At 36.1% G+C, this 24,348-nt stretch overlaps 1 protein-coding gene across 2 annotated transcripts; it reads left to right on the top strand.

The window, feature by feature from the left end:
- Positions 1-23,106, top strand: LOC112090482 (MADS-box protein FLOWERING LOCUS C-like). 2 transcript variants are annotated; one of them, XM_024161859.1, is made up of 7 exons: positions 1-307; positions 16,136-16,202; positions 20,083-20,144; positions 20,226-20,325; positions 21,196-21,237; positions 22,136-22,177; positions 22,289-22,589. In XM_024161859.1, the coding sequence occupies exons 1-7, from the start codon at positions 123-125 to the stop codon at positions 22,436-22,438; spliced, it is 648 nt and encodes a 215-aa protein (XP_024017627.1). In that variant the 5' UTR covers positions 1-122; the 3' UTR covers positions 22,439-22,589. The 2 variants fall into 2 exon arrangements, with proteins under 2 accessions (XP_024017627.1, XP_024017626.1); XM_024161858.1 differs by lacking the exons at positions 21,196-21,237; positions 22,136-22,177; positions 22,289-22,589 and adding exons at positions 22,843-22,894; positions 22,977-23,106 and having other exon boundaries at positions 70-307.
- The last annotated feature ends 1,242 nt before the right edge of the window (positions 23,107-24,348 follow it).

Genomic DNA, 24,348 nt, shown 5'->3' with positions numbered 1-24,348 from the left:
GGAATCAGTTTTCGCTTACAGAGAGGGAGAGTAGCACCACAGACAAAAGAAAAGGAGGAGAGAGGAATTATCAAAAAAGGAAAAAGAGGAGAGAGAAACTAGAGAGAGAATTAGGGCTGAAAATGGGGAGGAAGAAGGTGGAGCTGAAGCGAATCGAGGACAAGAGCAGCCGCCAAGTGACCTTCTCTAAGCGCCGCAACGGACTCATCAAGAAGGCTCGCGAGCTCTCTGTTCTATGCGACGTCGACGTCGCTCTCCTCGTCTTCTCCAGCCGCGGCAAGCTCTACCACTTCTCCCGACGTAATGAGTATGTCTCTTCTTCTTCTTCTCTCTACTTTCTCTCTCTTACTCTCTCTCTGTCTCTCGCTCTTAATTTATGCTTTTCTTCTGTTTCACCGATCGAAAATGGAAGAATCGATCGAAGTACGACGACCGAGTTTTCCTTTTTCCTAATCTGCGTACACCGATGTCGTACGGCTTTTCCTCTTTCTCTTCCTCAATTTCCTCTCGTTTTCTCGGCGCCTTCTTGCTCTTAATTCTTCCTTCCGATTCTGATCTCCTTCCGATTCTCTCTCTCTCTCTCTCTCTCATTTTGAAATTGATTTAGGAATTTTTTAGGTGAGATTCTTTGTTATTATCTGATTTCTAGGTATCGGATTAGTGTCAGAAGTCTATATCTTTCTTGTAATTTCATGGTTTTTTTTCCATAAGTAGATATGTCGTAACCCTCTTTACCATTTCAGTCCATAGATCTTTTCATGTTTCCGATGAGTGTATCATAGATATTCTTTTTTTAACCTTTTTCTCCCTCCTTTTTGGAAGCACATGTGGTGTGCTTTAACTTTTTATATTGTGATGACTTTATGGCACATTAATACCAATATATATATATATATATATAAGTACATATACTTCGTATTTCATGTTATTTTCCCTCTTTTTTTGGTTGTTTGTTATTTTTTTTTTATAATTTTAATGTAGATAATTCGAGTTTCATATATATATATATATATAGATGTGCGTGTGTTTGTGTGTGTGTTTAATGTCATTTTTGGTGGATTTCTTGTTTCTTTTCTTGGATTTTCTCGGCAAAAATTTTATTAGTTTTCTCCGGGGTTCGTGCCGGCAACATTTATGAAGTGCAACAGAAAACCCCCTAAAACACGTGTCTTTTGCTCTGTGATGAATTTAATAAATTTTTTTTGGTTGCCTACGTTCATGCTATTATTTTATTTTGTTTTATTTATCAGTTCTGACTTTTCTTTATTGTCAGTTACTTAACCAGTGCCATGTAGGACTCTCTCTCCCTCTCTTCTCTCATACGAGGCCTTTAGTTGCTTTTGTAACTGCAAGTTAGTTGTGAATTTCAAGGTTAATGCAATTTTAATCCATGTGATTAGTTTGACAGGTTAAGTGGTTAACAGAAATAAGTTAGCTAGCAAGAGACAAGGTTGTAAGATCACTTGTCTGTCGAAGATTTTACAAGAGATATTGAACATAAAAATCTAGAGATTAATAGCACAAGTGGTTTACCTTAATCGTACTATAATCATAATCCACAATTTTTTTTTTAAATTTTTAGATAGGCTTTGATGATTACTTGTAGAACATGTGGAGAAAAACGCATCCTTACACTTACACAGCAAAAAAAAATGAAATAAAAATAACAGAAAAATAAAAAAAAAATTGAAATAAAAATAACAAAAAAATAAAGAAAAAATTAAAATAAAAATAACAGAAAAATAGAAAAGATAAAAATTTAAGTTTGAAAAAATTTTCTACGTTCACGGAAGGAGAAAAACATCACTAACGATTTCAGAATTACATACTTAACTTACTTTCTCTCTCTACCTAAAACTCCCTACAACTCAACAAACACTCAACATTCTGAAGTATATAATACAATCAACACAAAAATTTATTAAGTGTGTAAAAACTAATTTGAGGCACTTATTTAACAGAACGTAAGTAGATTATACAATAGAAAGGAAAATAAGAGTAGAGATAATTAGGAATGTTTAGCTTAATTTCCATGTTTGAACTCTAAAAATGTTGAAGTGTAAATATATTGCTGGTGAGGTAGTGATTCTGGTGAAGGTTAAGCGGTAAATATTTAAGAACGTTGGCGTGCAAGTAAGCCAAGTAATAAGAATGTGACCTCTTTTTATTTGGTCATTTGGATTGATACACTGTATATTTAGATGATGTACAAAAAAGGAGGAATAGGAAAAGGACGTAACAAAAGTAGAAAAGAATTGGAAGCATATGCGAGGAAAAAGAGTGGACAGCATAGCTTATTGGAATATTCCACCACCTCTCCAACTTGTAAGTCTGTTAAGAGATGACACCCTAGTGTTTGGAATCAAGTAAAAAACGACACAAGGTTATATTATTGAGAATTAGACATCCTAACTCTATATACTATTGAGAGCAATAAAAACCACTGAAAAGGAATCAAGTAAAAAACGACACAAGGTTATAGAGGTAATCGCCAGCGCATAATCATGCTGCATAATTGGACAATCTCCCACTTAGAGAACTAATCCACCATCAACGGCTTCTCCCTACAGTAGTCTTAATTAACTCCTCAACCTCAAGAAAGAACTCCAACTGAAGTTGTGCACAACTTCTGTTTTTTAGTTGGAACAATATTCGGTTACATATCAGCTGGATTTCAACTTCCATGAATCTTCTGAAGCGCTAAGACTCCATCTCGCAAAGTTGATCGGATGAAGTGATACCAAACTTATATGTATTTTGTCCTAACATGAAAAAAGATTCTTCGGTAAGTGAATAGCACTCTAGCTGTCACAAAGTGACACTCTCTTTTTATATTTGTAAGCCGATTCATCTAAGAATGACTACAACGATACCATCTCTTTGCTAGTTCCAGTTATGGCGAGATACTCTGGCATTTAGTAGTGAAAAGAGCAACTATTTTTTGTAGTTTAGAAACCTAGTTAATTGTTGTACCGCCCATCGTGTATCATAGTCAATAGTGCTCTTTCTGCCTTTAGCTTGTCAAGTCGACTCTGAATTCATGAAGCACTAGGCGGACTTCTCAATTCCTCTTAAATGCGTAAGAGGTAAGAAGGAGTAGGCTCGATAAAAAGTGAACTCAGACCTTGTCTTTCACGAGAAAAGTAAGTCCATCCGCACTATAAAGACAGACAGATTCTCTCGTTTCTGGGTATCGCTTTATAATAAGCTCTAGTGAACCCGTTTCTTTCTATTAGAGTTGCGAGCTTGTTGTAGTTGGTCCTAACCTAAAGGGATAATCTTGCTACTTACTTGAAATAACCCCACGTAGGCCAAGCCTTTCCTTTAAAAACCGGGTAGAACAGGGTAGGAAAGGGCCACCAATTACCGAGCTGGTCAACTTTGCTTACCCCGCCACGCTACCACCAGAAGTGCGCTAAGTTAGTCACAAGGAAACCTCCAAGTTCTTTCTGACCTCCGACTCTATAACTTAGAAGGCTTTCTTGCTTGTTTAGCTTGCCCCCTATTTGAATCTATACAGTTCGAGCAAGCAAATGGTTAGCAGGGCCAAGGAACCACAATGAAAGAGACGTACGACATTAGTGGTTCCAGGGCAGGTGCCTGCCCGATTCGATCGACTTTTGGATAATAAGAAGGCGAGCTGATATACTTTGATCAAGGAAAAAGCCCAGTCCGCCACCAACTTGGTGCATGTCACGTGATTTACAGTTCGGCCTTCGCTTTTTGAGGCTTCCTCTACCCACATCTCTATGAGGAAAACGATACAAAAGATTTTCCTCGGGTGATTTTTCCGAGGCATTAGATCATACCTAAAAGCCAGTCACTATCTAAATGACTAAATATTTTCATACTAGGGTTGACATATCCAAAATTTGTCATCAATACGACCCGTTCTTTATCGGGCTTTCACCCATTGTTCCGAAGGTACAACACAACTATGAAGTACATCAACAAATGTTACAATAATGCGTAGATGAGTTTTGGCTGGTACAACCACTCTATTGTCCACTTCTAATAAACGTAATTGACCTAATTCTAGACCATACATGAGTTTTATGCTTACGAAAAGTCTTTAATTCGCTGGTCCTTTTGATTTCCCACTTGCTTTGTGGGAATTTTTTCCCATGTTTGTTGTACTAGCCCCTGACCTGTGAGTGAACCCTCTCCTACATTTGAATTGCCGAAACCTTTATGTGAGAGTTGAAGCTCCAAGAGGAGAATTGGTTATTTTTTTGATAAGGGATCTGAGTGGTTTTCCTTGGAGATGGAAAATTCGCCCACTGAGTTTTATCAATTTGCAAATTCTTCCTCAGTTAGTTAAAAGAATTAAATTGGCCGTGGCTCAATCTGGGATTCTACTTTCTGAGATAACAGGCGGTTAGTCACCTATATGCGTTGGAAGTCGGCTGCTCAGTGTCGCTATTGGTGCGAGTTGTAAGGAGTCTTGGTTTCGAGTCGAGCTGGGGTGTCATTTTTTTTCTTGCGTGCGCATGCTGGGAAGGGGACATAGGACTTGGAACGCTTCCCGTGAAACACTCCGCCTGGGGACTACAATCGCAAGACCGAAACTTAAAGGAATTGATGTGGGCCCGAGAAGAAGTGGAGAAGGAAGCGACAAGTTTCTCAAATAAGCACGGCCACCACCCCGTGACGCTTCGTTCACCTTTTTTCATTTTCTTATCAATGAATAGGTCTCTTTACTTATATGATTGTGACGACAAGAGCTTTATACTCGGCCTCGACGCTAGACCTGGACACAGCCCAAGCAACCTTTTATCTGGCCTCTGTACCAGTAGTAGGTGGCTTGCTACTTTCAATCAAAGTTGTCCCATCTTCTCTGGTAACCCTAGCTAGTCATATAGAGTGCTTCGGCCAAATCCTAATTTCATTTTGCTTCTCCTACTCGACCAATTCATTCAACAATATACGTTCGGATCAGACCAACTGGGAAAGCAGATTCAACAGATGCGAAAGAAGATGGAGATGGGGATCAACTTGGGCTTGGTCCCTAGAAGTACAATGGTTGGTCCCTCCGGAACTGGTAATCTCTGTTTGACTTGAAAGGAGCCTTGTTTAGCAGGGCCCCGGTTTGGGGTACGGTCAGTTCACCGGGGGCATCGCCCTCCCAATTCGAACTTTTTTTCTGGAATTTTCAACCTTGTTGACTATGACAATGGTCACAACTATAAACATACTCGCATGAGTGGTGAAGTTCTTTTCCTAAGCCGTCGAAGAAAGGCCTAGCTGGTCTACCACTCAGCTCATACAAGATAATGGAGTCTAGAACTAGACAGTGCCCTTGCAGGCCTTATCTATCTCTTACCCTCAGATTCAATTCGATCCTTTTACGGTCAAATCTCAATTTGTGGAAAGCCTTCGATGGCTTCCTTATGAAAATATCCATTTTTATTTGGGTATAGACGGTATCTCTTTATTCTCGTGATATTGACCACATTTCTAATCCCTATTTGCATTTCAGTGGGTTGGTCAGATCTCTTTTATTTAATGGATAAAGGGGAGCTCTCTCCTTAGTTACAGACAATTAGACCTTAGCTATTGTGCCTTGCACTCCAACCCTTCTTTCTTTGTGTGTTGCTGAACTGCTTCCTGAACTTCGATACCCTTGCTTCCCAAGTCGAGATAAAAAAAAAGGCTTTTTCTCCTCATCTCTTTGAAGCATTGGGACATCAAACTCAAGAGGAAAGATAGTGGTTTCTCCTATAACTGGGAGGAAGTGCCAAGTTGTCATCTCCATATTGGAGAGTTAGTCTCGTTACCTAGAGTTAACCCTCTCAACTGAATATGGTGCTTATGATTGAAGGCAATCCTAGTGCTTAAGGATTAGTAATCCTTTTTAGAAATCGAATGGATTCGGTCTTATACAATGCGAGGAAGGTAATCAAAAAAGAAAGAAGATGAGTTCTTCTTTCTTTGATCACTTAGGAGCCATGTGGAGAAAAGCCTAGCTAAAGGAGAGGTACTTATGGCAGAACAAGCCGATCAAAGAAGCATGCATTTAATTTATAGACATGAATACCATAACCTGCTCGAATAGGTCGTGCATGAGTTGTGCAAGGCTAAGAAAAATTAAGATTATAAAGATGGGAAAGCGAATAAAGGCGGCGCTTTGAGACATCGTATGTGAAATCACGTGACCGATTGCCAAATTTGCCTGTAGTCAGCTTCATACTAGGCCTGTTTAGCATCGGCTGGCCTGCCGGCGGTAGTGCAAATTCTCCCATTCCCTAGTCAAAGACTTGGTTGGATATGGGATCTACTCCATGAGGAGCCATACGGACGTAGATGATATCATCTCGACTTATCTTTTTGTACTGCTGAAGAAATGTCGAACAAAAGGATCATAACTTGCTGATAGGAAAGGAGAGAAAAACAAAGCAATGCCAAGAGCTCCTTCAATCCGTTGTTCATCGATAGACGAAGCTGGCTCGCGGAAATGCAGAAGGAAAGAAAACTCGAACGAAAGAAAGCTGACCATGAGTTCTAATCCACTTTAGTATCTTCATCCTTATGCCACATCGCAACCTACGCTTAAAAGCGGGAATTAGCCCAAGTGAAAGCAACTTGCCTCCCTTTCCCCTCTCCTGCGGCCGAAAGCCTTCTCCTTGCTTCTCGACCACGACCTCCTCCTTACCTTACGCATTACGATGATGGAATTTCCTGGTTAACACTTTCTTTATAGTATAAAATGACGAAATATTATTTTCTACAGTAACCATCTTGCGGTCTTGCCCCCTGTAATCGTAGTGCTGGGCTCATCGCTACTTTGATTTAAAAGGTAACTTACGGTTCCCGACTTTATCCGGTTTCCATGACCGTAACCTGATGTCCGGTTCAAAGTTTTAAAAGGCAGAATCGGGCCTCGAGGCGTTTTGCCTTTACGAGGCGAGGCGTAAGCCTCAAGGCGCTTTGAGGTGTAAGCCTAAAAAAATGCCTGTAAAAAATAAAAAAAAATAGTAACAAAAACTAAATCCATACTTAATAATCATTAAAAACAAGAAATTTAACCAAACATCCACATAAATACTAAATAATTATCAAATCCTAATATCATAAGGTTCATATTGCACTTCTAAAAGCCTAATCGCCCAACTCATCAATCGCCATCACTACTAAGAGAAGCATCAGCCAATTTAAATCTCTCAATGTCCATGAACTCTTGACTGTCAGTGTCAAAATCAGAGTTTATCCACTCTTCTTCTTCATCCTCTTGCACGGTCCCCTTGCCTTTATCACCTAATAATCAAAATTAAGCTTAAGTTACTATCTCTTATATGATAATTAGAGTAAATAATAGAGAAGACAACTAATAATTCACTATGACTACCGCTAGCATTTTGTGGAGGTCTCATCCTAATTCCTTACTTAAACGCGAAAAAAAACCAGAATTACACGAGAAAAAACAAACAATATAGCATAAAATTGAAGATTGTTAAGCCTTGTCACTTGTAACACACGACCCACATATTGCTGAAGTAAAATAACACTTGTCACTTGTAACATGACGCACATATTTATGAAACTAAAGATAACACTTTTCACTTGTAACACGACCCACATATTAGAGTAAGACTTCAAATGAAAACTGTAACAAATGGTTTCTGTTTCTCTTATAAACACAGATAAGGAACATCAATGCATAAGAATAAAAAATTTTAATATACATAATAGAGTAAGCCTTCAAAATGAAAAAAAAAAAAAAAAGTCAAGAAGAGATTAGATACCTCTTGTGAAGTCTCGTGCGGCCGCAATTGGTTAGAGCAGAGGTGAAGGAACATTGTGAGGCATGGCACCGGGAAAGAAGAAGGAGAAAGAGGCGCACGGCAGTCGGTGAAGAAGGAGGCGCACGGCGGTGAGCGGTCGGCGAAGAAGAAGGAGCTGCGAAGGAGGCACAGCGGTCGGCGGAAAAGGTGTGAAAGGATGAGAAGATTTTGCAGAGGGAGAGGTTATATTTTCAGTCTCTGGTATTGGGGCTTTTTGGGCTGGCAGGCCCAATTCAGTTAGGGTTAAAAAAACCCACTGAAAACCTGATACAAGCAAGGCGTACGCCTCACTAACCGCCCGAGGCGCTGCTCAAAGGCATGCGCCTCAAGTGGCTGAGGCGCATGCCTCAACTCCTACCCTTTAAGGCGTAGGAGTTGAGGTGCTTTTCCAGCGCCTCGCCACGAGGCACGCCTCAAGGCGTGCGCCTCAGGCGCTTTTTAAAACACTGGTCTAGTTAATTGCATATGTCATTCCTCATTTGAATTAGCGACCTGCTTTCACGATCTTAATTGATCCCGCGCCTGCGTAGAAAAGACCAGCAGCAAACAGCTCCATCATCCACACTCATATGCTATTGGCGGGAGTCTCATTCGTCATGTGCCCTTTTACGAGATCCCATTCCCAATAAGTAGAGCAACCTTGAACCCATACCTTTGATTCATGCCTTGAGCCTTAGGCTAGTTATTCAAAGAAAGTTTCATTTTTCAATGAACTTATAAATTTTCTTTTATAATTATTTAAAATTTATTAATAATATTCTACCTATACTAATATATATTAAATATATAGAATATTATTAAATATACTAAACTCAAGAGTTGTTCAATGAATCTGTTGATTTGAAATTTCAAGATGGGTATATGTCATAAATAATGAGTTCATTTCTTACCTATATTACTCTATTTTTGTTAGGACTGCCATCTTTAATTATTATAATAATTATAATAATTGATAAGTCAAAAATTTTAACTTTCAATTGAACTCATCCTTTCTCCTTTAATTAGTATTTTTCTTTCTCTTCGTCTCTTTTCTTTTAAAACTTGAAATTTAGAGAAGTGTTTTATAAACATATGTATAAAAAGAAGATATTTCATTTAATCCCTTCATGCCAACTGTATCCGGTCTTTTGTATCTTCTTTGTTTGAAATTCAACTTACTTAAAAAGGTTGGGTTCTCTCTGGGCAGTCGAGCCCATCCATTTCATTGCTTCCCAATGTTCTGCTCACACCTTTCACTATATGTGCTATGTTTAATTTGGTACCATGACATACACACGACTGTATGTGCTCTTTCGTTGCAAATTCTTTTTACAACTCCCTTTTTAATCTGTCAATTTCTTGTTCACAAGCACTTGCAATTAACATGTCAACGTATAGTAGCAGTACGATATAGGAGTAGCTAAATTTTCACATAGCAACAATGATTTGCCTGGTTTACCATAACTAGTCATAAAATTATCATACCTTTTGTAGGAGCCTATTTCAAACCAAACAGGCTCTTTTGAAGTTTTTGCATCACTCTCTTTCCCATATACTTCGAATCCTTGTAGCTGTATTAAATAAATTTCTTCCTCCAAATTACTATGAAGGTTGAGCCAGAGATTATTCTCCAATAATAATTAAGGCACAATGAGTCTCCACAACTTTAACATGTCAGTATTTGAATTATGAATAGTCGTTTGGTCAATTAGATTTATAACATGTGTTTCATAATTTAAAATTTTTTATTTGCTATATTTTTGTAACATATTTTGTAATTTTTACCAATAAAATATAAACGATTATTAAACTCTAAGGTCTCGTTTATTCACCGATTCGAGTTTAGAATTCGAGTTTTATTACATAAAAAGCTCTCAGAAACAGTCACATTTAACTTTTTACTATAATAAAAAAATTCTCACATAAAATCACATCTCAACTCAAATTAAAAACTCGAATTAACAAACTAAACAGTAGTAAATTTTGAAGCAGCTGCCAGAGTCCGCATGAACTCCTTTATAACACTCCGAAATTGGGATATTGAGCTCCACATTCTACCTGGACCGCCCTGTTTTTCAGAAAACATGGTATCTCGTTAAAGTCACAAACACACACACGACGGCAGATTAGATACCCTTTTTAGTCTTCGAAGCAATTCCCAGTAATGCCTCCGATCTTGTGGTTTTGGCTGTCCATAAACTCCTGAAAAGCTCCATAATAAACCAGCCCTATTCACTATTTCTACATCAATATGACAGCTCGAGAAACTTTTAACAGACACCACGATTTCCTCTTTCCATAATGACATGACTCTTCCCTTACATCCCTCCGAGTCAACTAAAAACTTACTACTAGAAAACCCCATTCGACGAAAAAATGATTTTACCTTCTGCCCATATAATTTAGTTTCAAAAATAAAAATTAAATCTGGGGACAGTCGCTGGAACATTTTCCGAGCACGCTTGAATGCTTGAGGGCTCCCCAATCCCTGAGCATTGCAACAAAGCACACTCATTGGGCTCGGCAGGGCCAAATACCAACCACCGCTGCTCTACCATCCAGAACATTTGACTATCATGTTAGAGAAAATCTTATAGACCTTTTTTTTTTGCCACGAGCTCCTGCTGAATCAGTCCCTTCCTTCCAACGCCAAGTTGGTCGCACCGCCCTATGAAGTGCTTCCATCTTCAATCTTTTTAGCCTTCTTTTTCAATTTCCCTTCTTTTTTTTTTTTCCTCAGAATCACCCACACCTGTTAAATTCCCCCATTCTCTAGCGGCTGAGATTTGTCCTCTTCCGTCAACGACAACCTTCGTCCCGGCTCGCCATCCCTTCTGGTTTACCATAACGAGGTTGGCGTCCGGCTCTGCCATGTCTTCACTGCCTTAAAACCCATAACAATTGTATTACGAATAAGATCGCCAATTTTGCCTTAAAACCCATCCGGCAGTAGATTGTGAACTTGAACCCATATTCGATAATAGTAGAATTCCTCAATATATGGATTGTTGTAATCATCCAGTTCCTTCAAAATCCACAGAGATTTATTAGAAGGATACGGTTCCATTTCAAGGATCTGCGATAGCTCCGTCTCTAAGGGGAAAATGAAAGGACACACCATCCGCATTTTTAGAAATTATTAAGATCTCGTTCGCTTTATGAATTTGAATTTTTAATTCAAGTTGATATGTGATATTTTCTGTAAGTTTTTAAACGTAGCAGAAAAAATTAGATGTAATATTTTTTGAGAATTTTTAATTATAAAAATTTAAAATTAAAAACTCAAATCGGTAAAATAAACGAGACCCAAACCTACTCCATCTTTACGCTCAAGGTTCCAAACCTGTTGATTGTGCTTTGGAAGACACCGTTATGGAAGGGTCTTCTAGTCATCAGTTTGCCGCAAAAGGCCAAAACTTATTGCTTCTCTAGATCGAGCGGCTATATCATTGTTGACCCCCTTCTTCCTCCGTAATGGAAAGAGATTTCCATTAATTCACAACATACTCCATTTTACTAACAGAAAACTTCATTCACACAGAAACCTCACATACCTCATAATGGTCACAAGCAGGAAAATAGTCTCATGGGCGTTTGACACGGAGAGCACTTAAATACGAGTTAATTTATTTCTTGAGTTTTCTCTGTGAATTTGTAACTAGTACTATTATATTAGATAATGTATTTTAAAAAGTTTAGTATGATAAAATATCATTTTATTATGACCACAAAAAAAAAATATTACAATAAAACATCTATTAATAACCTATCTTTAAAGTTTTGACATAGGTTTCAATTAGATTTTTTTTAGAAGTCAAAAGCACATAACTCTATCGTTTTCTTGAACTCAAAACTCTTCTAGACAGTGGAAAAGAAAAAAAACTTCCATTAATAAACTATCTTTATAGTTTTCTTTTTAAATGGGAAAATTTTCATTCAACAATTACGCTCATATTATTATCAACAATGCCACCTAAATTTTGAAGTCATTCTTAATTTGTTTCCGAACTTTAAAAGCTTTCATTTAACCTATTGAATTTTGAATTTTTCTCAATTAACCCATTCTATTAGAATTTCTATTAAAAAAAAAAAGAGTAATCCAATCACATGATTTTTTTATTTGAAAATCTATTACAAACAAACGGATAAAAATCGCATGATCACACTTTACTCTTTTTTTTATTTGATTTTAATAGAAATTCTTATAAAATAGCTTAAATGAGACTAATTCAAAATTCAGAGAGTAAAGTGAGTTTTCAAAGTTTAGGAGCAAACTGAGAATAACCTCAAAATTCATAGGCACTAACGATAATAATCTTAAATACTTTGATATGAGTTATAAAGAACGACTACACATAAAGATTAGACCTACCAATAAAGACGAATGAGGTGTAAAAATAAACACGAATATCGAAACTCATTGAAAGATTTGCTCGACATATTAATATTCGATAACGCCAAAAGATCATTTGATAAAATCACTCTAGTCGATGGATATAATCAATCGACCAAGACTAAAAAAATACAAAATATTAGTCACTCACAACATTGCATATATAGAATCAAACTAAACGGAGTAAATCCACCACCACCACCATAAGATAAGGCGACAACTTTCGTTATTACACAACTAAAGCATAAACACAAACGGCGGAATTAACATCTCCTAAGAGAATAGTCATGAGCCGTATGAACTACACTTTTGATTCGCGCGGTGAAAGAAAGAACCCATTAATGGTCCTTGAACACCAGACCCAAAGACGCCCATCACCGACATGAGACCACCGAGATCCACCTCATAACAGAGGCAATGCAACACTACAGAGTGGAGGCCTCTAGAGCATGCTACCTCCTCTCGAAAAAGATAAATGAAAATAAAAGCAAACCACCCTCACTCTCAAACTAAAAAATTACACAATCTCAAGAAAAATAAAACATTAATAAAAAAAAAACCAACGATCCGCTAAAGAATAATAAAGAGTATAAAGCTTGTAAAATTTATAATAATGATACAAAATTAGAAATTTGAAAAGGTTAGTGTACAATATGTAAATTACCAATGATAATGTTCATCATCAAAATTAACGAAATCAAACAGCGAAAGCTATAGGATAATTAATGAGCGGAAGCATAAAGATTGCAACTTCAAGATAATAATCAAAATCAGAATATACAATTATACAAAGTACACAGTTTTTAAAATGAAGTTAAAATAAACAATTTATCTAATTGCTTCTTTTGAATAAAAATCATTTTGGACCTGGAAAGATGCAAGTTGTGCTTAGGAAGCCGGGAACGTACCTTTTCAAAATTCTTATCGACCTTTTATTATTTAATTTCTCTTAAGATTATATTTCGAGGTTTCAAAAAGTTTTTATAAGAAATCATTAGTAAGATACGCAGAGGTTACTATTTTGTATTGCCACGAGATTTCACTTTGATAATGCTGCTTGATAGATTGCAGAGTGGTTTAGGTAAAGTTGGGTCCTTTGGTACTGTTTTAGATTTGGTCTAGGGTTATTCATTTAGATTGGTCTGGGGTTTTCTCTCATTCTTTTCTACTTTTAGCTTCACATTCTACCAATAGTATTCCTAGGAAGATTGATATCGTGCCTCTAAAACATGATAAAATGACTACATTGTTTGCAAATTGGAGATGCATTTTCAACACAAGAATGAAACAAAAATGCAAAACCAAACCAAATCTGTTACGGGATGTGCTGAAGTAAAATGAATCCAGTTAGTTTCAAAGAAAATTTGGAAGTTACTGGATTATTCTTGGTAATATCTATTTTAGTTTCAAAATACATTCAAGTTTTCCTAGCAACATTATTAATGTTTCACATATTCGTTACTCCCCACCGTACGTGTGTTAGCTAAAAAGGCGGGGAACAAGAGTTGTCATTCTGTGAAAGAAACAAAACCATTAGGAATGAATAAGTCTCTCTTTAAACAACTTATCTCTTCCACAACATCCTATTATGAGGTAACTACCTAAACTTATTTACCTTTTGCAAATGATCTTCTTAAGCTCATGATATTGGAGCAATTCTAAGACGGCTTAAAGAATTATTGAGATGCAAGCTCTCACTATTGTCAACTTGTCGTGAGATGCAAGGCATAACCGCCGTGACAACCTTGATCCTTCTCTCTACGCCTGCACGAAATGACAGTTTCACCCCACAAATCCGAACTGTTTCTCTTCAATAACTCCTCTTCCGTATTTCAAGTGCGTTTTCAAACATTGGTTTGGGTTGGGATTTGGCCAAAAATCGTCCAACTCAAAACCCATTGAACTCATTCCTACGTGTACCCCAATTCCAACATGGTCACTACTCAAATCATACGATCCTAAAACCTACCTTACACTATTGCTGCTAATAATGTCTAGAAGCATTCAAGGACTACTATTTGGGATTGAGACTCGCATTTCCACTTTACCCTTTGAGTGATGATAAACTTGACTTTTGATTCTCTAAAAAAGAGACCAACATAGTAACTTAGAGGAATCATGTGTCAAATAGGTACAAATGGGTCATTCGCGCTGTGCTCGAGTTAAACATTTCAACACAATTGGTAAACCAAATGACATGAACACTGACTTCTAACATGAGAAGGCCTTTTTCTTTTCACAACTCAAGTCACAACTTAAATTTTATTCCAAGTGTTTTCTCTCACAAAAATTTAAATTTTACTTTTTACTGCAGTGTTTTTCTGTCACATACACAACTCAAGTACAAACATACCCGAAGTGTCACTCTTACTTTGTCATTACAAAATAGATAATAGATCTTCGATCTAAGATCTGCATACATGATGAAGAACAAAGAACTTATTCAAGACCATTAGAAGAAACTTTAATACAACTGAAAACATTGTTAGCGTTACAACATGGATATAAATCTTTTAAAGGATTTCTGCAACTATTAATGTGTTATAACCTTAACAAAATCTTTTGATTATAATGCACTAATTGCTCTCCACAGTACAATGAATAGAAAAGAAGATTATGTTTATGCTCTTTCAAGGAGTTCGGGTAGAACATATTCTAAATAGCTCTAAAATTGATATGAATAACGAAAACTCAATTGAATTATAAAATAGAGCCTTATTCATACGCTGATAAATACTAGCCTATTTAGGAATCCTAGTTTAAATAAAAGTCTAAATAAATAAACATCTTAAACTTAAACAATCAATAATTTGTTGACAAATCCTAATCAAACTCAAACTAAATATAGATAATGATATAATATAAAACTATTGTTAGCCAATCTCCTACCAGCTTAAGTTTTTTAGATGAATTGATAAATTCGAATGGTATCAAAGCAGGAGGTGTAGAGTTTATACCCTTATAATTATACTCTTTATTCCCTTTTAAGTTGTCATCACATGTTGGGTTTTTAATACATTTTGGGCTTATTATTAAATATTCATGTGTTGGTAAACTAACAAACAACAACCAAATAGGATAAGAATCATAATAAAACACAAATTTTTTAATTCTCTATCCTACATAGGGTCTAACATGTCTTTTACTCGAGGTTGACGGATAGAAAATTTTGCTGCAATTTCATTGATTGGAGTATCCACATATATTTGCTTCGGAGACAATAATAAGTCATCCACTTGTCGTTGTAGTTCCTACTCTTTTTTTGTCCGTATTCGGTGCCAAGAGAATGTTTTGTACTACTGTTTTAGCTGTTGGGTTAAATTATGAGTTCTGCAACTATTAGTTTTCTCCCGCGAAGTTAATATCCATAAGATTCTAGTTGCATTGTGCAATTTACATCCAAAGGCTTTATTCTCCTCTCGAGTTACTTTGCATCCGATGTGTCAGTAGAACTAATAATCCTTCATCTTTAACCCTTGAGCACATTTAGTTTCTGACGAGTTGAAACTTCTAACGGAAACAACATGAGATTCTAGGATGAAATACCATCAGAGTATATGAGGTGGTCCAAATTTTATATGCTGCCTCGAGAATATACTCTATTCCTTCTTAGCATTGATTTTTTGTTTCATAAGCTACGGCGCTTCAAAAGGTTCTTGCTTGTCGAACAGAACAGCTAGAAAAAAGAGAGAATAACGAATGTTAGTTTAGTTTCGTAAAAGCATGCAGAAAAAGTGGATTCACGCAGCCAACTGGCGAGTACCATAAGCTTAAAAACTTTGTAAATAGCTTGTGAAGCAACACGGTGGCCATTGTTTCTCAGTTTTCCTTCTCTCAACAATTGAATTCATGCAATTGTCTATATTTGTCCTAGCCTGCCTTTTCTATCAACTTTCTGTTGAAGTTACGAGTATTTCGGTATGGTAAGTAAATACCTAGTCATCACCATTAACACTCATCTAACTTGTTTCTATGTTTTCAGTTTGGCCAGTGTACTGGAGCGTTATAATAAGCGGTATGAAGAAGACAACTGCATCAACAATGGAGCTGTAAGTAAATACTCCGTTTTCATAGTGAACTTGCACATTTTATATATATGGAATGTTTTTACCGTATGCAAATTGTTTGTAAAAAAACTAGTAAGAGAGATTTTCATTGTACATTCCTCCTAGTTTCCTCCCCTTTAACTTCTTCTCCTAAATCCTCTGCTTCTGTTTCTATCTTTTCTTGATTCTATATTTCTAGATTCCATCTCGTCCCTACATCAAAATAACTCCAGTTGAGTCTCCTGTAGATGCAAGAGTTAGTAGTTTTAACATTAAGCCTTGTCCAGTACTTCCTCTCTCAGTAGTGAGACTGTAAACCTACAAGTTAGTTAACAGCGGAAATACCCATTTGCTTATTACTTATGGAAACAAATTATTCCGTCTCGTAAACAAACTCTTTCTGAATCTTGCCTGTTGAACATGTTATGCTGCACTTGGATAGTACTTGACATTTTGAGCTATCTTTTAAGGATATCTAGATAAAGGGCCTTTTTCTGTCCCTTTTTTCTTCTCTTTTTTTTTGTTTTGGGGGGGTGGCGGGTGTGTGTGTGTGTTTGAGGCTTGTTTCTTTGTTGCACATTGTTTCTCCCCTCTCTGATTCTTTTTTTTTTTTTTTCATTTTTTCGTACTGGTAATACGGTTTTTTCCCCCTCATTGTGTTTGGTTGGTTAGTTGTTTTTTCTTCCCACTTCATGGAGACTTGTCAAACTGCAATCTGTTGACTCCTAGTTGCAATATAACATTAGAAATTTCTACTTTCTATGAAAAAGAAAGGGAACACCTAAACTTTAGGTGGATTTTGCGTGGGGCTCCTCAATCTATTTCTCGAGATAGATTCATGAGTTCAATTTTTAATCATTTTGAGTTGTATAATGCTTATTAAGGAGTTTCTCCAGTGTTCTTTTCTTTTTTAGAACGCCGGTGTTTCCTATTTTTACCGCTGTTAGATCTAGTCAAAATCACATCAAATTAAAAAAGTATGCAGAACAGACAGTTCTGATACAGATCTGACGGTTGAAAAATAGAGAACACCAGTATTCTGAAAAAAAATATATATATATATATAAAAAAGAAGAAGAGAACACCAGAAAAAATCCCTGCCTATTAATCCTTGAGGCAAAATGACCAAAACAAAGATAGGTTGAGCAATTCCTCATTATTAGAGAAGGTAATAGGTAATGGTTCATAATTAAGGAAATCATATCATACTAGAAGGTATTCAAGCGTATGGATTTACCCCCAAACCACACAATATTATACAGAGTGGAAATGTAAGTGGGTATAAGTCGTTTTCGAAACCATGTTTTGATTAGAAATTTTGCATAGATCGCCCAAGTCTAAATGGAGGAGGAGAAAGAGAGGGAAGATGTTAGAGAGAAATTGAGAGATGAGAAAGTAAGAGAGATAAGGAGGGAATTGCTTTAGAGAGAAGAAATTCAAGATGGAGAATAACTCTGAAAATTCAATATCATCAACCATAATAGTCTGAATTATCTATAATAATGTAGCCATTTTATAGGCTAATTACAAAACCACACAGGAAACTAATTGAATGCATAAAATCATACATAAATAAGGAAAATTCAAATAAAAATCAATCATAATCAATCTAAAATATATTTATATATTTTCTTTCTTCAATGATAAAACTTGATGCTAAAAGAAGCCTGACGCAGAACTTATAAAAAGGAAGAGAATTGAGAGAGAAAGAGGGAGAGGGAGAGAAATACAGAGAATTACAGAAGAACTTGAGAAGAAATTTTGAGAGAAATAGAAGAGAAATAGGGCAGAAAGGAATTGCTATAGAGAGAAGAAATTCAAGAGGGAGGATTTAAAATCAAATAAAAAATCATCATAGTAAGTCTAATTTATTTTCTATGTTTTCCTTCTTCAAAGTCAACTTCTTATTCTTCATCAAGCCAAAAGAGCTTGATTATTGACCGTAGAAACAGACTGTCTGCAAAACAAGCATAAAAAACACTCAGGGCTTCTGATTAAACAACTCCGTCTTATTAAAAACCAATCCCCCAATCATATTAGAAGAAAAACCAAGTAAATATGCATTAAATCCAAAAAAAAGAAAGAGAAAGATTAGGTATTTTATCGTGCAATTTATTGGAGAATTTTCAACACCTGAAAAAGAAATAATTCATTAGCAACAGACTCGGGCAAGGACTTAGGCTGAACAACCTCATCATTTGCAACTTCCTTCCTTCTTATTTTCAACCTTCTCAATAGGTGTATCATCTTGAGACCTAGAGGTAAGAGTTAACTCACTTAAAACTTGTGAGGAAGATTGGTCTTAGGTATAGGAGATTTTTCTTTTAGCTTGGCAGGAATCAACATGAGGGTTTTGCCATTATGTCTAACCACATATTTGTACCTCACCTCATTATCATGAACCTGAGGAAGTCCTGACAAAATATGAGTAACGTTCATGAGAAGAACATCACAATAAACATAATAACATATATCCTAAAAGGACCAAATTGAAGAGGTACAAGACAGTACATTAGGGTCGGCTATATGGATTTCACTTTTCCACGCAGTTCTATTTGAAATTAGACTTTCCTGAAGACCTAGATCTATAATGTTTTTTTTAAGTACTTTAGTCCACGTAATTCTTAGTCTACTTCTCTTTCTCCTAGTATTAGGTATAAGAATGTCCTCCCAAACACGAATTGGTGCTTCTAGCGGTCTACATTGGACATGTCCATACCACCTCAAGCGGCCTTCGCGCACCTTATCTTCAAAAAATCCATTGCCTATCCAATTTACCCCAAATTTTCTACGGTAAGGATTTGCATGAAGATTCACTCGCGTAACCAATCATTTAGACACAACAGTAATTGCAACGTTTATAGATGGAATAAAGGTGTGAAAATAAGAAGTGTAATGTATTATACGCACATAATCTTCTTTTTGCTCATGTGTCCTCTCATAATGAAATCGAGGTTGAACATAATAAGAATAACAAGGCTCAAAATAATTATCATGGGATTGTACAGGTCGAGGATCATAATGAGGATCATGATTATAGTGATGAGGTTAATTATATTTTTGAAAATTCATGACGACTTCAGAAGCCAAGAGTCATAATTAAAAATAATAATAAAAAATATGGAAGGATGTCGAAATAAAATGCAAATGAAATGGACACACAGAGTCTACTTCTAATAAGACTGTAGAAAGAATATTTCCAAAAAGAAAAATTGGAGTACTACCAAACAGGATCAAGGCCCACAGATGACCTGGTGAGAGTGTACATTTTTGTTTTCTGTGTTTCTTGTTGATAAGAGAGAGTTTGGTGGAATTTGTGTTTTTTTTTATAAAAAAAAAAAAAAAAAAAAAAAATTTGGTGGATTTTTTGACTGAGAAAGTTTGTGGATTTTGACTTTTTTTTAGTGAAAATTTTGGACGGGAAAATTTTTTACCAGATTTAGCCAAAGGAATAAAACCGGCTTTGATACTAAACTGATGTAGGATTAGAGAGGGAAGAGGAGAAAAAAGAGGGGAAAGAGAGGGAAAGTAAAGGAACAGAGGTTGGAGAGAAATTGAGAGATGAGAAAGCAAGAAATAAGGAGGGAATTGCAACAGAGAGAAGAAATTCAAGATGGAGAATAACTCTGAAATTCAATATCATCAATCATAACAGTCTGAATTGTCTATAATAATGTAGCCAATTTATAAGCTAATTACAAAACCAAAACATGAAACTAGTTAAGTGCATAAAATCATACATAAATAACGGAAAATCAAATAAAAATCAATCATAACCAATCTAATTTATTTTCTATTAAGTCAACAACGTATTCTTCATTACTAAATTTCTTGATACATTCAGCGTGTGCGGTTTTAAACTACTTTGATTTCTTGTCTTCAGAGTTATGGCGCTGAAAGTGCAAATTTACTGTCGCACTCTGAGATACACCAAATAGTTAAAAGGCAACTTACTTCAACTTTCTGTCTATTCTTGATATATTTATATAAAGTGCACAAAAGTGATGCACAATTGTGTTCTCACAGGTATCTTGGAGATTCAGATCTTGAGCAACTAAGTGTACCTGACCTGGTGCAACTCGAGAAACACCTTGATGTTGCACTTGCACAAACTAGATCTAGGAAGGTACGTTTTCTGATGATTAAGATGGAAGCTAATTCAGGATGCTGAAAAGTGAGTTCTCTTCTTGTTGTCAAAAGAGTGCATTGAAGTTATTTAGTAAGCATAAGATGCCACTGGTGCTTCCTTTCATGACCCAAATAGTGATATAAAATTCTCCCATCAATCATTTGATCGTATTCCTTAAAGTTCTATCAAAGATCGTGATAAGTTACACATCTCTCAACTTCAATAATGGTTTCTCCCTTGGGAAGGTTTCTAAAAGAAGAAAAAAAAAAACTTCCCTTTTGCATCACAATGCAAAACTTGTCTTCTTGTTATACAACACCATCTTATGCCTATCTCTCTTCATGCAAATTGACCTGTCAATATGGTGCTGTTAGTTTTCGGAAATTCACCAAGCCCCTAAATTTGATTCTGCAAGGACAAATGAGTACCTCGGGAAACTTGTGGTTTTTTCTTCTAATCTCGCTAATTGCTATACCAGATTTTACACATACTTGTACGGTTATACCGCTACATTTTCTAATATACTGATATAAGATCACCGTTCGATACGCCTAAATATCAGTGTCATCTGCAGTGAGAGTGGAAAACGGGTTCATCGACTACTGAACATGCCTTAGTGACTAAGATGTCTATTGCTGTCTCCTTAATTCTATGGGAAGGGATAGACAATTCTTATGCTGGCCAAAACTGATAATATTGTTCTGTTTTCTGAAAATCTTTAGCAAGATTCCCATTCTAATGAGTAATCAGACATAACTGTATGCATCATGTTCAACTGCCAGGGCAGCAACACTTTCTGTGCCGCTTGAATGTGTTAACTACAAAGTGAGCTTATTTGGTATACTCATGTAGTATTTTCATGTGCAGACACAATTCATGATGGAATCAATAGTTTTCCTGCAGGACCAGGTAATGAAACCAAAAAACTACTTGAATAAACAATTACTTCCTCTTGTCTTCCTAAAACTCGTAATTCTTCGTACCTAAAAAAGCTTTAAACAAACCTCTATGAATTGATTTTTGGCTACAAAGGCGAACAAGTGTTGATCTTTTCTTCCCTAACAGTTATGGAAACCTGGTAGCCGATTCTTCCAAGTAAAAATCACTGTTCTGCTCTGATCATAGACAGGGTCTCTATCCTTGGGTAGAACTCATCCCCAAAAGCTAGTTTGTAAGGAGAAGGTGCCTAAGTGGTTATAAACTCACATGCTAAGCTCATACTTTAGTAATGTAGTACTCAACCAGGATCCTAACATACCACCACGCTTCCAAAATCGATGTCCACGGCGGCCCACTCTGGATGGCCCACTCTAGCCTTTCTAGGTCACCCCTCCCAAGGTCGGCCCTTCCGCAATGTGGGCCTGAGGTTGGGCATGCTCTGATACCAATTGTTATAACCCTTGGGTAGAACTTATCCCTAAAAGTTAACTTGTAGAGAGAGGGTGCCTAAGTGGTTATAAACCCACATGTTAAACCCATACTTTAACAATGTGGGACTCAACCAGGATCCTAACAAAATCAGTAGCATGAAGGCATGAACTAGAAATTAAAGCTTCTGGTTACCGTAGGTATACAAATATGTCACTCTGAGACGGTGTGTTTTCTCCACCTTAAAGGGAATAATTTTAGAATTTCCAGTATATACTAGTAGCTGCATCACTGGTATTGTGGACAATGGGAAAACAGAGCGAGAGGAGAAAAAGAACCTAGTGGAAAATGGCAAAATACCATGATTTCAAGCTTTCTGATTACAGAATTGTTATACACTTGCACTAATTTTTGTTTTCTTTCTTTTTCTCCCGAATAGGAAAAGATGCTGAAAGAAGAAAGGGAGCAGCTACAAAAAAAGGTAAAAGAACAGACACACAGAGACACATATACATAGCCATATGCAAATGGCATATACTAAAAATGAATATTCGAAGCCAACATTATACTAATGTGAAGTTTCTACGTTCAGATTGCAGCAATGGAAGCTGGAATCAATGACAATGACAACAACAATAACAATAACAATAACAATAACCAGCCGGTGATAAGGATTGATGAAGATAACGATTTTTCGTCTCAATCGCCGCAACATCCAACGCTTCATCTGCTTCACATGTAGACCATGAAATATGTCCTTATCACTTCTAACACCAGCCACGAAGCCAACCTTTCGAACAACCTTAAGAAAATGTATTGCAATATGGTCCATCAGAAATAAGCTAAGCGCTAGCAAGCGTTTCCCCTACTGCCATAAAATGCTTCTACTCTAATTTGGTACCAATATTAATGCTAAAGTCTATGTTAGAGTGACTCTCTAGCATACATTGCAAGTATGTATTATATTACTAATTCGTGTTTGTAACTTAATTTGCTCATCTGAGCAATATAACTCATCTTAATGCATCTACTAATTATAATTGTTATTATTAAATAACAGAATGGCTAGAAAGTACTTGAGGTGAGGTTGTATCCTTATGTTGTCATGATGTTACTCTTCTTCAGTTCTTTCTTCATTTTTTGCAGGCAAACGTGTTACAAGGAATTAGAAGCAGAAAGAAAGATGGAAGAAAACGAGGTAGCTAGCGTTTAACATTAATTAGTTCAAATATTGAAAGTCCAAATTAGCTCATAAAGTGTATACCTACTTGTTTTGACAGGGTCAAAGCGATATGCAGATCAGATTTGGCAAAACCATGCAAAGTGGTACTAAGATTTACCATCCGCGAGACTCTCTTATCAGTCTCCTTAACGTCATCTAGCTACACAAAAGAAAGGAGACAATAAATCAACCAGAATGGTCAGTTTTATTATTTATGAAGAGTTAGTTCACATATATCATATATAAACACATATATCATATATATACATATATATATATATATAAACAGTCCTATTCTGAAGATACACCCTTGAGGAGGAATACATTTACAGGTGTGTTTGTACACATATACACACACAATATGTATATATATACACACACACACATGCATTTTTGTGTTGGTGAGTCACACTGAAAGCGAGAAAACAACAAAAGTAGGGCATTTGTATGCCACGATTTCCTGGTTGTACTTTCAGCTTGGGGAGGAAGGTTGCTTAGTGGACAAGGAAAACGAAGTAAATGGCTGACGAGAAATTGATCCAATTTACTGATTCAGCGCCGGCTGAGATATATAGTCTGAGATCCAAAACATTTGGCACCGAATAAAGCCATAAAAAAGTTAGAAAGAGAGGCACAATTGGCACCGGATAAGGCTTGGCAAAAAGTGGTACTTGAGGTTTGACCTGAACGAACCTTGTGCTTTTCCACAGCCAAGGGGATTTATTATCATAATTATGGTGATTAATTAACGGTGTTTAGTGTATACGACGCCCTCTCATAGGCGTCTTTAGGTGTCGTTTCTTACACCCGTTTTATATTAGCTAGGTACGTATAGCTAGTCCAGTTGTACGTACGTACGTAAGTACTCTGATCGGCGTTTGTCCAAATGTGATGATAATGATCTTCTCGCTTTGATCTCATCTTCCCCTTGTTAGCGGTTCTCAAATTTCAAGGTAAATTATGTACACCGATTGCAATTTTTTTTTCAAAGCAAAAATATATATATATATATATATGTGTGTATAATATATATATATATATATATATACACCGATTGCATTTCTAGCTTTATTTTTACTTTTTTTTGGTACAATCATCAATTCTCTAAATATAATCGCTTTGCTCTAATTCACTCTTTAATTATTTATCACCGCATGCTGTTTTTTGGTACATTAATCATATCAACTCTGTAATTGCTTTCGCTTCTATTTCATTCTTTAATCCTGTTTCACCGCATGTATTTTTTATTTTTTTTTGGAACAATCACCCTCTGTTCTAATTGCTTTATATATTCTTGATTCATTCCTTAATTAAGCATTTCTCTTTTTCACTAGAAACTAATCTTGGTACGTGCAATCACGTATTTAGTTATAATTGAGGTTTTAATAATATAAAATACAGACAACAATAAGTAAGAAAAAAGCCAGATG

This window comes from Morus notabilis, unplaced genomic scaffold (assembly GCF_000414095.1).
Source record: "Morus notabilis unplaced genomic scaffold, ASM41409v2 Scaffold689, whole genome shotgun sequence".
In the NCBI taxonomy this organism is placed as follows: domain Eukaryota; kingdom Viridiplantae; phylum Streptophyta; class Magnoliopsida; order Rosales; family Moraceae; genus Morus; species Morus notabilis.
This window is presented reverse-complemented; position numbering and strand designations above follow the sequence as displayed.